The sequence below is a fragment of the Culex pipiens genome, chromosome 3, assembly GCF_016801865.2.
Source record: "Culex pipiens pallens isolate TS chromosome 3, TS_CPP_V2, whole genome shotgun sequence".
Classification (NCBI taxonomy): Eukaryota; Metazoa; Arthropoda; class Insecta; order Diptera; family Culicidae; genus Culex; species Culex pipiens.
Window position 1 is genome coordinate 103,118,092 of NC_068939.1, and position 16,866 is coordinate 103,134,957.

Consider the following 16,866-nt stretch of genomic DNA (forward strand, 5'->3'; position numbering starts at 1 on the left):
CTGGGCACCCTAATGCAACTCCATTAGCACATGAGTAATGTTTTATTGTGAAAATCAATGTCCGATAGTAACACTACATTCAATATGTTTGGATGGGTCATCTCGGTTCATAATGTTTTCCATCACACCGTGTGGCTTCGCAATAATCGTCATGTATCTATATTTTTAGTCTTGAAAATCATCAAACAATCGACGTAATTCTTGAAGAGTCATTAGTGGCTTTGTGTACAATTCAATTTTATGAAAATTTACGAAGCGAAGCGAATTGCGTTTTATAAAAAATTACATTGTTCTGGCAGCGTTAATTATTGACATTGAGTATAACAGCAAGTTATAATTGACACGTAGATTTTAAGTTTCACTTCCAAGCTGTTCTAGTTCACAGCAATTTCAGTAAAATATTCAGATGTAAAGTGTAGGCGTTTAGCACTTTAGAAATTATCAATATTCCGTGCACAGTGGTTTCATTTTTTCATATATGATGTAAGATGAAATTTTAAAATATTTTTAGGCTTGTTTCAAGATGTAATTTGTGCAATCAACCGGTTACAAAACCCAACGTCCAGTTGAGCAATGTTGTCCAGTTACAACATTCAGTCAGCTGTCAAATGTGTGTACGGCTAAACTGTCATTACTTCGGCTGACGGGGGTCATGTGGGCATGCTCGCTAGCCGACGACCGCCACCGGATCCACCGTACTGCGCCTGTCTTCTCTATTCGCCCCCAAGAAAGGAGCAGTGCGAACAGTAGCAGCAGCAGTCTTGTGGTTACATCCGTGTAGTCTACGTTCAGGGCGCAGCAGTACTGGCCGAGGCGAAATTGGGAACGGTTAATCGTTTGAGTTGTACGCGGTTCGAAGGAAAAATGTAAAATTTATCATTTTCTTGGCTGACATTACTCTGATACTGCTGCTGCCTTTTACCTACTGCCAGTTGAGTGGCCCTCTATTGTTCAGGAAAAGTGCGGAAAAGGGTTCCTAAGTGCTAATGTAGGGCTTTTATTCGACTCGAGAGCCCGCTCCCAGTTCCATTATTGGATTTTCCTGCTTGACCAATTTTTCTCACACACACGCTGTTGATTGCTTCCTCCCTCTAGAATTTTTAAGTGTGTCCTTCAAACTAAAAGTATAGTAAAAACGAAATCATCGAAAAGTGCTGCAAAAATTTACGGTGCTCGAGGACGGCAAAGAAAACGGGAAAACCCACGGCTCATGGCGAAAATGTGTCCTCGTCGTCGTCGAAGATGTCGCTGAAGGGCAAAGAAAATTGAGTTGGTCTTGAGAATTAGTCCGCAGTGGTTGTGTGTGTTGAGTTGGAAGGAAGAAGAAAGGAAAAATTACCTTCAAGTGCTGGCTGCATAATGGAATGTGTGTAATGTGGAATGCGAAAAAACGTATAATCAGATTAGCAGTGGAAAGCTGTAGCTTAATGCGGTTATAAAACACCAAATCTCCCTCTCATCCAGGGAAGTCGGCGGCCTAGAGAAGCTTACACGTTTGACCAAACGGTGAGGTCTCTGCCGCTTGTGCGGTTCATCCTTAAGGTACATACAATACATACCTACGACTACCCAACACAGCCCACCTGTTTATTGCCAGTCAGTCATCGTCGTCGTCAGTCGCTGAGCTAATTAGTTTATTCTATGGATTTTTTCTTCTTCGTGCTGACTGGGACATTGCACGCATATTATACCTACTATCCTTGAAAATGTCCAAAGCCACGGGAGCATGCATACAAATGAAATATTCTCTTGAAATGCTTCACACTCTTCGCGGTTTCGGAGGCCACAACTAAACCTGCAGGTACCTATAGTACGAGCATGTGTTTGTGACACAAAAGTTGCCGTGTAATAAAAGTCGATAGAGCTCTTTTTTTACTACACGCGGTTTTCCTTTGTGCTACCCCCCATATCGTGAGTGAGTTTGGCAAAATGACCACACAGTGCAACCCTTCGTCGTTCTGGAAAATGAAGAACCTTCGTGGTAGTCAGTTTGGTGTACAAAACTAAATCATCAATTTTCATATGGAGTATCCGGTGGGTGTTATCGCGGTCCTTGGTCATTGTTTTAGTGCTATGTATCCTTAAACGCGGCTCTGAATAGAGGCGCGCTCCAGGCCACACAGCCAATTTATATGTAAATGAGTTTATTGGCTGGGTGACGCAGTCAGTGAGGTGTTATGGACAAATATCAAGAATATATAATCATCCTGGCGAAAAAAGATGAGAAAATACACTTATTAAAGTGAAATTTCCATGATTCAATTTATACTTTGAACGGTTTTTTACCAATTTATGAATTTTCAGAGAACACTTCCAAAATTCGTATCAATCGGTGATGGTATACAGATTTGAATTGAAATTTCGTCATAATTATTGAAGCCTTTGAACAGAATTAAGGATAAGCCACTTTTCAAATCTACAGGTTTAAAGATATTTTGAACTGGTACCATTTCTAAGATTAAATGCCTAAATTAATGGTTTGTAACATTTTTCCTACACCCAGAACTAAGCCCCAGCAGACAAGAGGATAAAGAGCACGGTTCGGTAGTAAAATGGTACTGTGAATGGACAGAGACGATAAATCCCGAAATTATCAAAAGTACTTTACTCATGGGTTCATTTTCTAAAAAGTTCACCCTTAAAAAAAAGTGTCGATACCGAGACTTGGAACTCAAGACCTTCGGCATATTGAACCGCACCTTTGCCGTATCGGCCACCATGTTTCGATAAATAAGTGGCGGTCATTTGTCCATATAAGCCACTCAATGGGATGAACTGTTTCAATGAACGAATGAACACGATTTGTTGTTGTTGTAAACGCGAGAGGTCTATACTGCCGTTCTACGCATAATTGTCCCATATTTCAAAAAGTACAACTGAGAAAAACGCAATTGAAATTTTTCGACCGATTTCTGTATTTCTACACAAAATTGTCCCGTGCGGTCCCTATTCACTCTATCTATCCCTAAACGCCCCCGTTATGTTGTTTTTAAACAAAGTACTCGATTTTATGTGATTTAAAAAATACATGGGTCAATTATGCGTAGAACGGCAGTATACTCTTGCAAAATGGTACTTTCCTCTCGTTTCAATTTGAAAGGACTATCCGCTTGGTCTTTAACTTTGGGTGTTTATTTAAAATATTTTTAATTCTTATTTTTAACTGATTGGGCTGCTTAAAATGATTTCATCACAGAACACCTCATACATAGTCAAAAGTAGAATATTGGAAGGTAGATTTTTTTTAAATAATTTTACCTAAATAATGTATAAGAAAGTAAAATTCATCAGGAATTGATGAACATTTCACCAGTTCCTGAATCCAAATTTAACTTTTATTTACACAAAATCTGTCACCACTCCTAGATGTAATAGTACCATCATTTTTTTTACTGTGTAGACCCACCATTATGTAAACCTATCAATTTAGAGATTGAACAAATTTTTGTTACAGATATTTTAGTATTTTGGAAACTACGGGACCTATCGATATAATTTTTTTATTCATCCCCTAAAGTACTGTATACTTAGTAATTTGCAACAAAATTAGCTATTTTTTTCAATCAGATTGATGCAGGGTTGGGTCCGTAAGTTTGTCAATTTTGGAATAAGAAGACAACAATTTCCTTGATTACTGTGAAACAGACTTTTCCAAGTAAAACTGGAAATTAACCCACCATCTTCCACTAACACACTTAGATTTTTTTTACCGAATTCGGTAAAGTTTACCGAATTTTCAACTGCTGAAAAGTTCGGTAATCTGAGGTTCATAATGGAATACCCGATTCGACTGGTAGTTTGACAGTTCGCTCCATAAGAAATACATTGCTCACTACCAATCGCGTCGGGTACTCCATTGTTAATCGTACAACCAAAATTCGTTAAAATTTTGTTCATGTTGACAGATGGTTTACTGAACCGAATCCGAATATCAAAAGTACACACACTTAGATTTTTTTTACCGAATTCGGTAAAGTTAAATTTTCAACTGCTGAAAAGTTCGGTAATCTGAAAATTACCGAATTATGTAAAAACTTACCGCAATTCGGCAATGAGGTTCATAATTGTTAGTCGTACAACCAAAATTCGTTAAAATTTTGTTCATGTTGACAGATGGTTTACAGAACCGAAATTTGGTAAAAAAATCTAAGTGTGTACAATGTGAAACCGGTAATCTTTGTCTTCCTATATTTGGTTATGAGGGTTATGACCACCTAAGTGTCAAAAATCAAGTCTGTCATTTAGAAATTGCAAAAAACCTATTTTTTATTTTTAAAACCGCTGTATCTTCACAAAGATTGGACATAGGACAATGGTCAATATGGAGACTTTTATGTAAAATTGTCTGGGGAATCGATTCTCACTATCGGTTTTTGAAAATTTAGACGTTTAGACCACTTTAAAAAAAAACAGTTTTAGTAAATGATTTTTGTATTTTTTTAGGAGAGACATACCATCCTGCATTTTTCGTGAGTCTTTTTGTAACATTTTAGGCTATTTCCTCAAAAAATTTGAACGAAAAAAAAATCGTGACATCACCTTCAAATTTAATTTTTAATCTTAAAAATTGAAAAATCTCATGGAAGTGGCGTGTATTTTTCATTCAGTTTTTTTTTCAGAAAGCCCGTCCAATTTGCTACAAGTTTGTCTTTGACCACTTTTTGATACGATGCAACGGCTTTGAGTTACAGTAATTTTTAAATTACGAGATAAATACAAAAATATTTAAATTACTTACGCCCTTCTCAAATGTCATTTTTGAGCACAATACTATACAATACAATACTCAAAAATGGCGTATTTAGGCCTAGAATAACATGTCTACAAAGTTTCATTGAAATCGGAGAGGGTCGGGTACAAAAGTACCAGACAAATTCATGATTTAAGCTGGAATTGCTCGATAATAGATTTTATTTCATTCAGATCCGTATTAAAAACTTCATCTGATGAAAATTATTGTCTAACAATATCCTGATATTCTATTGAAATTTGATTTTCAACAGGACTTAAAACATTTAAGTTGAAATTATAAGCACTCTCAAACTGCTGAGCAAGTTTTTGAGCTTTCTCCCCATTAGTTAATAAAATATTATCTAAAAAACTCCCTAATGTTTGGGAACGCATGGTCAAGTCCCCATATTGCGCAAAGCGATTTAATTTGGAAATTTGAGAGTTTTAGTATGGGGTAAACCATTTTTTTCGAATTTGATATTTCAAAAACAACGTTTCACGCCATATTAAAACCGTTCATATTCGGATGCTTTGTGCTCTACAACTTTGCCGAGTATGGTGCTAACTTGTTCCTAAAAAAAGATACGAAAAAAAACGAAGTTGACTTTATAGCTGTCAGCCACCATTGCTAGTACCAACCACTAGTGTCTTCCTTTTTATCTACAAGGACTTCGCCACCCTGGGCTCCTAAGGGTATGAAAGTATAGCACGGAGCGACGGCGCCGAATATCCATATTTACACAAAGAATTTTAGAGCGCCCTCCGCGGGATTCGAACCTCCGACCTCTGGATTGTGAGTCCAGTGCGCGGTCCGATTGATCCACACGGCGGGACGATAAAGCGATACAGCGTGTTCAAAACTCGTCGTTTTTGCTCGAAAATAACGTTTTAAACAAGTTTTGAGAACACTGCATCTTCTTTCAGGAGCAAGTTAGCACCATTCTTTCTTGTTCCATAAGAAAAGAACGACTAAAACAGTCAACATTTATGCTTAAATTTTCATGACAGGCTTCCAAAAGTCAGTTAGTATACATGAGCACATGCTTTCTTGATATTGTTTGCGTGATGTTACATTCCCACGAGACCGTACAGGCTAGCTTTGCTGTTGCGTTAACATATTCTGATCGACGCCTTTGTCGAGCGGAGAAATCTAATCGATAAAAGGTTCAACTTTCACAATTATAATAGCGCAAGAAAGCGATTCGAATTTATGATGGGAAATTTATCTTATGTTGGTTAAATAATGAAGAACATTTAACTTTTCGAAAAAAAAAATCGCTGCCGAAACATGAAATTGAAATTTCGAATATTTTAGCTCTTTTTGTAAATGTCTATTTTCCCAAACCTAATCGCGCTTGACGTGCGGAAAATGCATTTCAGAATTCCTAAAAATAAACCCGACTAAAAAATTGCATCCGTTCACCTTCAGCCTGCATTTAATTAAACCATACTTCTTGTTCTTAGCTTGGCTTGGCTCGGTTTGCTGTGCTGTTCAGAAAACGTATTCCCCCACTGCTCGCGTGGCAGATTCCACGTTGAAAGTCCTTGCAAGCAACTTCTGAAACGTTCACAGGTTTGTGTGGGCAACTTGAGCTTTTGCGCGTTCCTTGCCGTTTTCCGTAGCGGAAGTCGGGGCCTACAAGTACATTCGAAGCGGTTTGAGGAATGAAATCAAATTCTCTTTCACTTTCCCCAACCTTCATTGCCTTTATGAGCCGCGTGATGTTCTTACTGGAAAAAGCCAGCAACAACAAAAGTAAGGAAGGATAAGGTGCATTTGTGGCTGAGCCAAAGTGCAATTTCACGTGCGAAGGATAAGGACGTACAAGTTTTGCATAAATACAACAACCACATCAAGGTGTGCAGTTTCATAGACTGGAAGATTTATGAGAGCGCCACACTCACCTTGGATGTTTTCAAGTCGAGTTTAATGGGTTCAAGGATGGAACGAGTGCCAAATGGCCTGCCTTCCAAGGATAAGAATAATCACAAAACAATGTCACACGTTTTCACGAACAACTTCTTGGTTTGAAAATTTTTAGAAATGGTAGTGAAATGTTGATAAGAAAAGATGAATAAACTTATCAAAGTTTTCTCTTTCGTTTCAGGATCATCGATTAAAGTGAAGGTGATAAAAAGTGAATGCTAGCAGCTTGGGAAAAATTGAAGAAGAAAAAAGTGATGAAGGAGTTGGCTTGGTGTTTACCTATATTGATGGTTAGAAAGTGCTAGCTATAAGATAACATAATTGAAGAAATGCTCGTGATGAATGTATGGTGAATTGCTTGTTATGCATCAACAACAAGAAGCAGAGCAAAAAATGATCTTTAAAAGTGACGCAATGAACAAAAGAGTGCCGACACGGAATTAAAACCCCGCGGAGGATAAAATCGTCACAAAATGCCTGGTGGAAGGCGGGGGCTAGTTGCTCCACAAAACACATTCCTAGAGAACATCATTCGTCGATCAAACTCGCAACGTAAGTATTTACTGTTTGCTGATTTTTTCTTCTTTCTTTTGATTTTTTAACCCATTTGACCTAAAGATTTTAAAAATTATTTTTGATTTATTGAATGGTACAAATATGCCGAAAAGAAGTTTTTGCATTATCAGACTACTCTTCTCTCTCTCCCGCGTAAAAAAAATCATTACAAATTAAAATGTAATGGCAAGAATCAAACAAAGACGTCAATCATCCTTCCCGTAAATGTGATACGTAATCTTTGAATGAATCTATATTATGGTAGGGTAGTCATCAATGAGACACTTTTGGTTTTCAACTTTCAACGATTTTTCTAATTTTTTCATCAGCATGTTTTAATGAGCTTTTAGTTGCATTATCTTTCTTTTAATGTGTTCTAACATTGACCAAAATATGAGATCGATCCAACATCTACAGCCAGAGTTATTCAACTGTCTCATTGTAGACCCACTTGGCAGGAACAATGAGACAGCTGCCACGGTGCTCAAAATGTTATTATGAAAAAAAAAGGCAAACCGAGATTTTGGTGTCTATCGATTCCTTACACCATAACGCACCTCTGAACAAAAAATGAAAACATTCGCTGATGTAGTTTTCGAGATACAGCCCTTTTAAGATGTTATTTCCGACTTTTTCTAAGAAAATCTGTAAAATCAATAATATTTCAGCACTTTAAAGAATATGCATTTCGAGATAATGATGATTTTTGCATCATATGACAGTCAAGTATCTCTGGGTAAAGTTTCAGAAGGTTTGCTGATGTAGTTCTCGAGATATAGCCATTTTAAAATGTTATTTCCGACTTTTTCTAAGAAAATCTGTAAAATCAATACAATTTCAGCACTCTAAAGAATATGCATTTCAAGATAATGATAAATTTTGCTTCATATGACAGTCAAGTATCTCTGGGTAAAGTTTCAGAAGGTTTGCTGATGTAGTTCTCGGGATATAGCCATTTTAATATGTTATTTCCGACTTTTTCTAAGAAAATCTATTTAATCGGCGTTAAAAGTCGGAAATAGCAAATCAATTCGGCTGTTCCTAAAAAAACATCAGCAGCAGCTGAAACTTGGCCTAGAAATACTTGAAATGCATATTCTTTGAAATGCTGAAATTGCATTGATTTTATAGATTTTCTTAGAAAAAGTCGGAAATAACATTTTAAAATGGCTGTATCTCTAAAACTACATCAGCAAATTTTAAAATGGCTGTATCTCGAGAACTATATCAGCAAACCTTCTGAAACTTTGCCCAGAGATGCTTGACAGTCATATGAAGCGAAATTCATCATTATCTCGAAATGCATATTCTTAGAAATGCTGAAATTGTATTGATTTTATAGATTTTCTTAGAAAAAGTCGGAAATAACATTTTAAAATGGCTGTATCTCGAGAACTACATCAGCAAACCTTCTGAAACTTTGCCCAGAGATGCTTGACAGTCATATAAAGCGAAATTCATCATTATCTCGAAATGCATATTCTTAGAAATGCTGAAACTGTATTGATTTTATAGATTTTCTTAGAAAAAGTCGGAAATAACATTTTAAAATGGCTGTATCTCGAGAACTACATCAGCAAACCTTCTGAAACTTTGCCCAGAGATACTTGACAGTCATATGAAGCGAAATTCATCATTATCTCGAAATGCATATTCTTAGAAATGCTGAAATTGTATTGATTTTATAGATTTTCTTAGAAAAAGTCGGAAATAACATTTTAAAATGGCTGTATCTCGAGAACTACATAAGCAAACCTTCTGAAACTTTGGCCAGAGATGCTTGACAGTCATATGAAGCAAAATTCATCATTATCTCTGAATGCATATTCTTTGAACTGCCGAAATTGTATAGATTGTTTTGGTTTTCTTATTGAAAATCGGATGTATTATCTTAAAAGGGCTGTATCTCGAAAACTACATCAGCGAATGTTTTCATTTTTTGCTCAGAGGTGCGTTATGGTGTAAGGAATCGATAGACACCAAAATCTCGGATTGCATATTTTATTTCATAATAACGGTATTTTGGGCACCGTGAGCTGGGGAACAATGAGACACTCTACGAAAATAAACATTTTTCTAGCAAAACATCGTGTTTTTGTATTGTTTCATTGCAGGTGACTTGCCTTGAATATTTTAGAGTATTTTTGCCAGCATGAAACTTTTAATAACAAAAGTTACACTAAAAAGTATTTAAATTTTGTAAAATCCATATATTAATACCAAATAACTTTGTATTTTTGGTTAAATGAAGTTTTAACTCAATAAATATGCCAAAAATCACTTTTAATTCATGTTTTGAAATATTTCCATCGATTTTGAAAAGTTTATTGAAGAAAAATCAAAGTGTCTCATTGTTACCCATGGGCTGAAATGAGTGGGGAACAATGAGACAGCCCTGGATTCTGGGTATATTCTAAATGTTGGCCAAATCTAATGAAAGGACATTGTAGCCCAGCTTAATCCCTATGGAACGTCGAAAGAAATTTGAAAAAATATTAGTTTTGGTGTAAATGGCAGCCTACGAGCGAAATAGTTTTTTCTGTCCATAATTTACTTTCACACCCCAGAATCAAACATTTATGAATTACTTTTCAAGGGAGCGTCCATAACAAAAGCCACTAATATGGCAGACGTGTATCCAGTAGACACACCTTTCCTCCAAATATGAGCCTGATTGGTTGAAACTACGACTTGTGAGAGCCATTTTATCATTTGTCTCATTGATGACTACTCAACCATACTGCCAAATCTAAAATACACTCAAACCCCGATGGTTTGACACTAACTGTTGTCAAACGAACGGGGTCACATTTTAGTTTGACACCCCTTTTACACGGAGTTCACACACACTACCAAACGTTTGTTTTTGCTGAGATTGACTTAATGACTTGCCAAGTTCTTCCGAAGGGCAAAGCTTAAGAGCCTAGGCTTCATCCATAAATTACGTCACGTAAAAATCAGGCTTACCCCCCTCCCCCACTTTGTCACGCTTTTCCTATACTTATAACATGCAATGTCACACTTGCTCAGACCCCCCTCCTCTCCCTAGAGCGTGACATACTTTATGGATGACGCCCTATTTGTTTTTTTTACCCAAGGCTATAAAATCAATGTGTATTATTTCTAAGAAAAGCAGGGATTTTGTTAGAACAATCAATACGTATTAAAAACAATGCATTGTTTCAATAGTATAGCTTAGGTGCACTGCCCATCATTATCCACTATTGTCAAAATCGAGTTTTTAGCACCAAATGGTAGGGGATGTTCTAACGCATCTTCTAAAACTTGAATTTCGCAAAAATATTGTTTAGTTTTAGCTGCCGATGCAAAAAAAAAAACCAAACAACTAATATTTCATTCTAATGAGAAATTGCCTTGATGAAGATTTGACGACGAAGACTAAATCGAAGACTTGTCTCATAATTTCATTTGTCGCCGTTGAGTTTTAAAATGAACAATACTCATGTTGCGGCGAGTAACGTTTTACTTACAAATGCACTAGAGAAATTCATATTCGGATGCTCTGGAGGGTGCTAAGTTGCTTCTGAAAGAAGATGCAGTGTTTTCTTAAAAACTTGTTCAAAAAGTTATTTTCGAGCAAAAAACACGTTTACGACGAGTTTTGAACACGCTGTATCTTTTTATAGGAGCAAGTTAGCACCATACTATCTTCGGAAAAGTTGTAGAGCACATTTCAGAGCATCCGAATATGAGTCCCGTGTGGATATAGCGTTAAAAGTTATTTTTTTTAAATATCAAAATTAAACATGTAATCCCCATGCTAATTCCCATACAAAATAGAACCGTTTGCGCAAAGTGAGGACTTAACTAATCGTTTCCAAACTTTAGGGAGTTGTTTAGGACCCCAAAAGGTACCAAAAAGTTGCTGTGCTCACTAAATCTGGACAACTTTTTTTTTACCATACAACAATATTACACACTAATCACGGTTGGCTGGAACGAACTTATTATTGAACTTGAATGTACCTAAAATGTTTTGATGGGGAAAGTTAGTTTAAGATGTACCCTTTCAAGATTTCAAACTCCCAAAATATTCTATGCAGGGATTTTTAAATGCCGTCCACTTTTTTTTATTTCAAGGAGAAAAAAGTGAAATTCAGTACATTTACAGTGCAGTATTATCACACAAATCGGTTTTTATGTATAGGAACTCAATGGTTACTTTGATTGAGTCTTTGAGGGTTGTCCATAAACTACACGGATTGACTTAGGCCATCGTAGGACCCCTCCATCGCATCATATTTCATAAAAACTAAATAAATTATGTTAAATCTTCTTTTTTAACTGTAACAGCATTGAATTTACCGGTGTTACGTAATGTAAGGATGATCCACCTTTTGTAAAAGTTGACACGATGCCTCTTCGAACTTTTTCTTTCAAGCCCTACTGCATTTTGCTTCGTTTCTTCTTCCAAATTGCTTGTTTTAAAATTCTAATACACCAATTCCATATTAAAGTCGCCTGTCCATGAATCAAAATTGCTTCATCTAAGATACAACATGTTTTAAGAGTTCTTCAATTGACTTTAACATAGGTACTCTTATCTGCTGGTTGGTGCTAAGGATTGTTGTATGAAAATTAAGGTGGTTCCAAATTTGGTATTTTCGAATTTCCAGGAAACATATAAAAAAAAATCAAGGCCATATTAATTTGATTTTGAGCTCGTATCGACTTATTGTATTAGAAAAAAAAAACATTGGCAGGATTATAAGAAAACATAAATAGTGTTTTGCTCAGGCAATGCTATGTTCAGTATATTACATTCCATTTTGCTGATTTTGATAAATGAGCACATCTTAAAATGGACGGCATTTGAAAATCCCTGCATAGATTATTTTGGGAGTTAGAAATCTTGAAAGGGGACATCTTAAACTAACTTTCCCCAGCAAAATATTTTAGGTACCGTCATCTGGGGCGAATCGGGACTACAGTCTGTAACCAGTGGGTGTGTAGTGAGTGAATTCCAGTGACACAGGGGCAGGTTAGCGAGTGTGTTCGTTGAGAGTGAGACGGTTCGGTTTGTGTCACCCACGGAGAGCGAGCGCAACCACCCCGTATGAGATCGCCAATGAGAAGGAGTAAAGCCGCTAGCCACCACCAGAGGGCTGAAGAGGATCGCAAGGATTGATAGCCGTGGCGAAAAGGATGATGATGATGATGATGGGGCGAAATATGGGACTTCGCCGGATCAGAGGTTCGCGGTTCCAAGTCCTGCCGTAGATCGGCCATTTGCCCGGTGTATCGAATAGAGTACGCGTCATTACGATCGCGAAGAAAGCCGTCCGAGCTACGCTTAAAGCTCCGCGGCGTGATAAAGTGAAGTGCCGCGACTCACCAAGGAGAAGGACTTCACGGAGGACACGGAAAGACCGTGCAAGACACCCCAGGACATCCAGGTAAACCCGCGAACCCGTCAACAACCCTGATCCGTGCCCCGAAACCAACGCCCAGTGTAACCGCCATCTTGTTCCCCCATCTCATCACAGGACCCCGTAGTTTAGCTACAAAAGCCGGAATCCGCGACTTGGATCTTCCGGAACAACCCGTGGCTCGCCAGTGGTATCCCCAACCCGTCCACCGTGCACAATCGGTGTCGACCAGCGACCAGCCGCTCAAAGCTGAGTCGTGTGAGTCCTCCATCCGGGAACCACGAGCCACAACGAGAGGAGCCAGCCAGTTCCGAAGACCTGCCCTACACCATCAAACCCTGCGCCGGAAACCGGGCAAGACCAGCGGTACCTTCGGGGACAGCTGAAGCTCGAGTCCGTCAACACACTCGAGGACGCGCAGAGGGCAGGCAAACGAGGGTCCAGCGAAGGCTGCAGCAGCACCAACCCGTGCGTCGGAACGCCGACGGTCACGACAAGCCACCTCAGGCCAGCGAGCAGCGCGAGCAGGCCAAGGTCGGAGACAGCGATCGCGTCAGCAGATCCAGAAGCAGCGGCAGCAGTAGCTGAGGGGCCCCGAGCAGCAGGTTCGCCCACGGACAAGGAAGAAAGTGTCAAGGTAGGAGATAAGCAATAAGGAAGTGGGTTAGGACAGGAGGGAGAAGGTCAGGTTTAGGAGGAAGCCGTGACAAGAACGTGACAAACAGGACAATAAACCGAGGAGTTAAGCTTGATGCGACACCAGTGTTTTCCTGCCTCGTGAGCATAATTAAAACTCACCCCATTGAGTTTATGTTTCAATCCCCTTGCCTTGTAGCAGTAACTTAACTAAGAGGGTCACCCTAGTAGACCCGAAAGTTATAAGTCTGAATAGGGACAGCAGTGTTTAGAGCACTTAAAGGTTTTAAATTTGGAAATGGATGTACATATTTTGTTGGTCTGAGTCTGTTCTATCTGAAACCTACCAGAAAAATCAAAACATTGTGTTCTAACATGGTTAAAACTGCTGTCCCAATTCGCCCCATGTGTCCCAATTCGCCCCAGTTGATAGTACATCCAAATTCAATAATAAGTCCGTTCCAGCCAACCGTGTAATGTTGCATCGTTTGTATTGCTTCACAAATGTCAATGTTGAATAAAAATATATGCTTAAGTTGGTAAATCAATAATTTTAACACAAAAAATACTTTTTTGCATCGCTCATAATAACACCGGAATCTAGTCTAGTCCAGAATCTAGTCAAACCATGGCAACGCGCAGAGACGAGTGTTAGGGGTTTTGGAAACCCACAAGGACGCATCAAGTGCAAATTTTAATCAAATTATAGTGTAAATATACTGGGGTGAATCGGGACTACAGTCTGATCAAGGGCAGCACGTTTTACAGCAGAGCAGTTCTCTAAGATTTCGGTCATTCGTTTTTTTTTTTGTATTTTTTTAATCCGACTGAAACTTTTTTGGTGCCTTCGGTATGCCCAAAGAAGCCATTTTGCATCATTAGTTTGTCCATATAATTTTCCATACAAATTTGGCAGCTGTCCATACAAAAATGATATGTGAAAATTCAAAAATCTGTATCTTTTGAAGGAATTTTTTGATCGATTTGGTGTCTTGGGCAAAGTTGTAGGTATGGATACGGACTACACTGGAAAAAATAATACACAGTAAAAAAAATTGATGTTTTTTTATTTAACTTTTTATCACTAAAACTTGATTTACAAAAAAACACTATTTTTAATTTTTTTTATTTTTTGATATGTTTTAGAGGACATAAAATGCCAACTTTTCAAAAATTTACAGGTTGTGCAAAAAATCATTGACCGAGTTATGAATTTTTTAATCAATACTGATTTTTTCAAAAAATCAAAATTTTGGTCGCAAAAATGTTTCAACTTCATTTTTGTAAAATTGAATTTGCAATCAAAAAGTACTTTAGTGAAATTTTGATAAAGTGCGTCGTTTTCAAGTTATAGCCATTTTTATGTAACTTTTTTCAAAATAGTCGCAGTTTTTCATTTTTTTAAATTAGTGCACATGTTTGCCCACTTTTGAAAAAAATATTTTTGAAAAGCTGATAAAATTCTCTATATTTTGCTTCTTCGGACTTTGTTGATACGTTCTTTAGTTGTTGAGATATTACAATGCAAATGTTTAAAAACAGGAAAATTGATGTTTTCTAAGTCTCACCCAAACAGCCCACCATTTTTCAATGTCGATATCTCAGCAACTAATGGTCCGATTTTCAATGTTAAAACACAGACAAACAGACGTGACTCTCCATACAAATTATTTTTGAAATCCATCGTCCTTAATCAAACCACCAAATCACGACGACGCCAGCGCTGCCTGGTGAGCTGATGCCGAAGCGCAGCCCAAACATACCAATACAAACCCATTACTGTCATGTGTCATGTCAGTGTATGCGTGAGACAATCAAGCGTTAACGATTGTAAACATCAACAGCTGACCGAAATAATTTTGTTGTTGCTGATCGTCAGTACCCGATGCAAAAAATAAAAATCTATCGTTTCCAATGGCAGAACTTCATGAGCCAAATCATGCGGCAGCATCAGCAACGACAGAGACCAAAAAGCTGGTCCTCCCGTTGCTTCAAAGTTCTGTCGAAGATTCCTCCTCCACCGAAATCTCGATATCCCTGGTCATGAAAACACAATTCAAATCTACCAGAATTGGTCCCCGGGTCGGGCGTTTGGAAACATCCGCGGAGAACGTGTCGCCCACGATCGACGCAACAACGTAAAAAAGACGACCAGCAGCAGCAATCTGAGCAGCAGTCCACGAAGGATAAGCAGGTTGCTCCGAAGGAGATGACTCCACCACAGGATCCGGCTTCCTCCGCAGTAGCGGGCGCCTCAGCAGCAGCCTCGACATCGGCAGGCAGTTGAACAGGCCTACCGGGTTAATATTGGGGCAAGAGGCTATGGCCAAGGCTGGCCCAAGCTTTTCCTGCAATGCCTGGATTGTGATTCACCGTTAGATTAACTGAATTCCATAAAATTTTGTGTTCTCATTTGCTGCCTCGCACGTGCTCACGCTCAACTTAAAAACAAAAACACGCATCACACACACTGAGAAAATGCGGGTGAGCTGTCACGACAGCAGCGCCATAAGCGCCGGGTGAGTGGATGCCGAAACAAAATTGCATTTGAAATAACCGTTTTTGAAGGACGATGGTTCGGCACTCGAGTGTCCCGTCTGTTTGTCTGTGGTTAAAATATGAAACATTTGTGAAATTTTCCGATCTTTTCGAAAACAGTATTTTCAAAATTTTCAAATCAAGACTAACATTTTAAAAGGGCGTAATACTGAATGTTTGTTGCTGAGATATCGACATTGAAAAATGGTGGGCTGTTTGGGTGAGACTTAGAAAAATCAATTTTCCTGTTTTTAAACCTTTGCATTGCAATATCTCAGCAACTAAAGGTCGTATCAACAAAGTCCGAAGAAGCAAAATATAGAGAATTTTCTCAGCTTTTCAAAAATATTTTTTTCAAAAGTGGGCAAACATGTGCACTAATTAAAAAAAAATGAAAAACTGCGACTATTTTGAAAAAAAGTTACATAAAAATGTCTATAACTTGAAAACAATGCACTTTATCAAAATTTCACTAAAGTACTTTTGTTTGATAGTTTGGGTCACCGAGAATTTTTGTTTTTTGGCTTTAGTTGTTAGTGTTAGCTGACACGATCCAGACACTCCAGCAGGAGTAGCCTGGCCTGGAATAGTTTTTGTGTCTGAAGATGGCCGAAACCAAGAAGTAGGCCGAAACGTAACGAAGAAGAATTTTGTTTCATTTCTCACCGAAAAACATCAACTAAAGCCAAAAAACATAAAGTACTTTTTGATTGCAAATTCAATTTTACATCAAAAAAATGAAGTTAAAAATTTTTTGCGACAAAAATTTTGATTTTTTGAAAAAATCAGTAAAGATTAAAAAATTCATAACTCGGTCAATGATTTTTTGCACAACCTGTAAATTTCTGAAAAGTTGGCATTTTATGTCCTCTAAAACATATGAAAAAATAAAAAAAAATTAAAAATAGTGTTTTTTGCAAATCAAGTTTTAGTGATAAAAAGTTAAATAAAAAAATCACCAAATTTTTTTTACCGTGTATTATTTTTTTCCAGTGTAGTCCGTATCCATACCTACAACTTTGCCCAAGACACCAAATCGATCAAAAAAAAATCCTTCAAAAGATACAGATTTTTGAATTTTCACATATC

The 16,866-nt window shown here is 37.8% G+C and overlaps 1 protein-coding gene across 3 annotated transcripts in view; it reads left to right on the top strand.

The window, feature by feature from the left end:
- The first annotated feature begins 756 nt into the window (after positions 1 to 756).
- Positions 757 to 16,866, top strand: part of LOC120418241 (potassium voltage-gated channel protein eag) — a 39,818-nt gene continuing 23,708 nt past the window's right edge. For 2 of the 3 annotated variants that reach the window (XM_039580552.2, XM_052711102.1), the window contains exons 1-2: positions 758 to 1,542; positions 6,840 to 7,210. In XM_039580552.2, coding sequence (XP_039436486.1) covers positions 7,132 to 7,210 — 79 coding nt within the window. In that variant the 5' untranslated portion in view covers positions 758 to 1,542; positions 6,840 to 7,131. Of the gene's footprint in view, positions 1,543 to 6,839; positions 7,211 to 16,866 lie in introns of all 3 variants that reach the window. The other variant, XM_052711103.1, reaches the window with a different exon arrangement.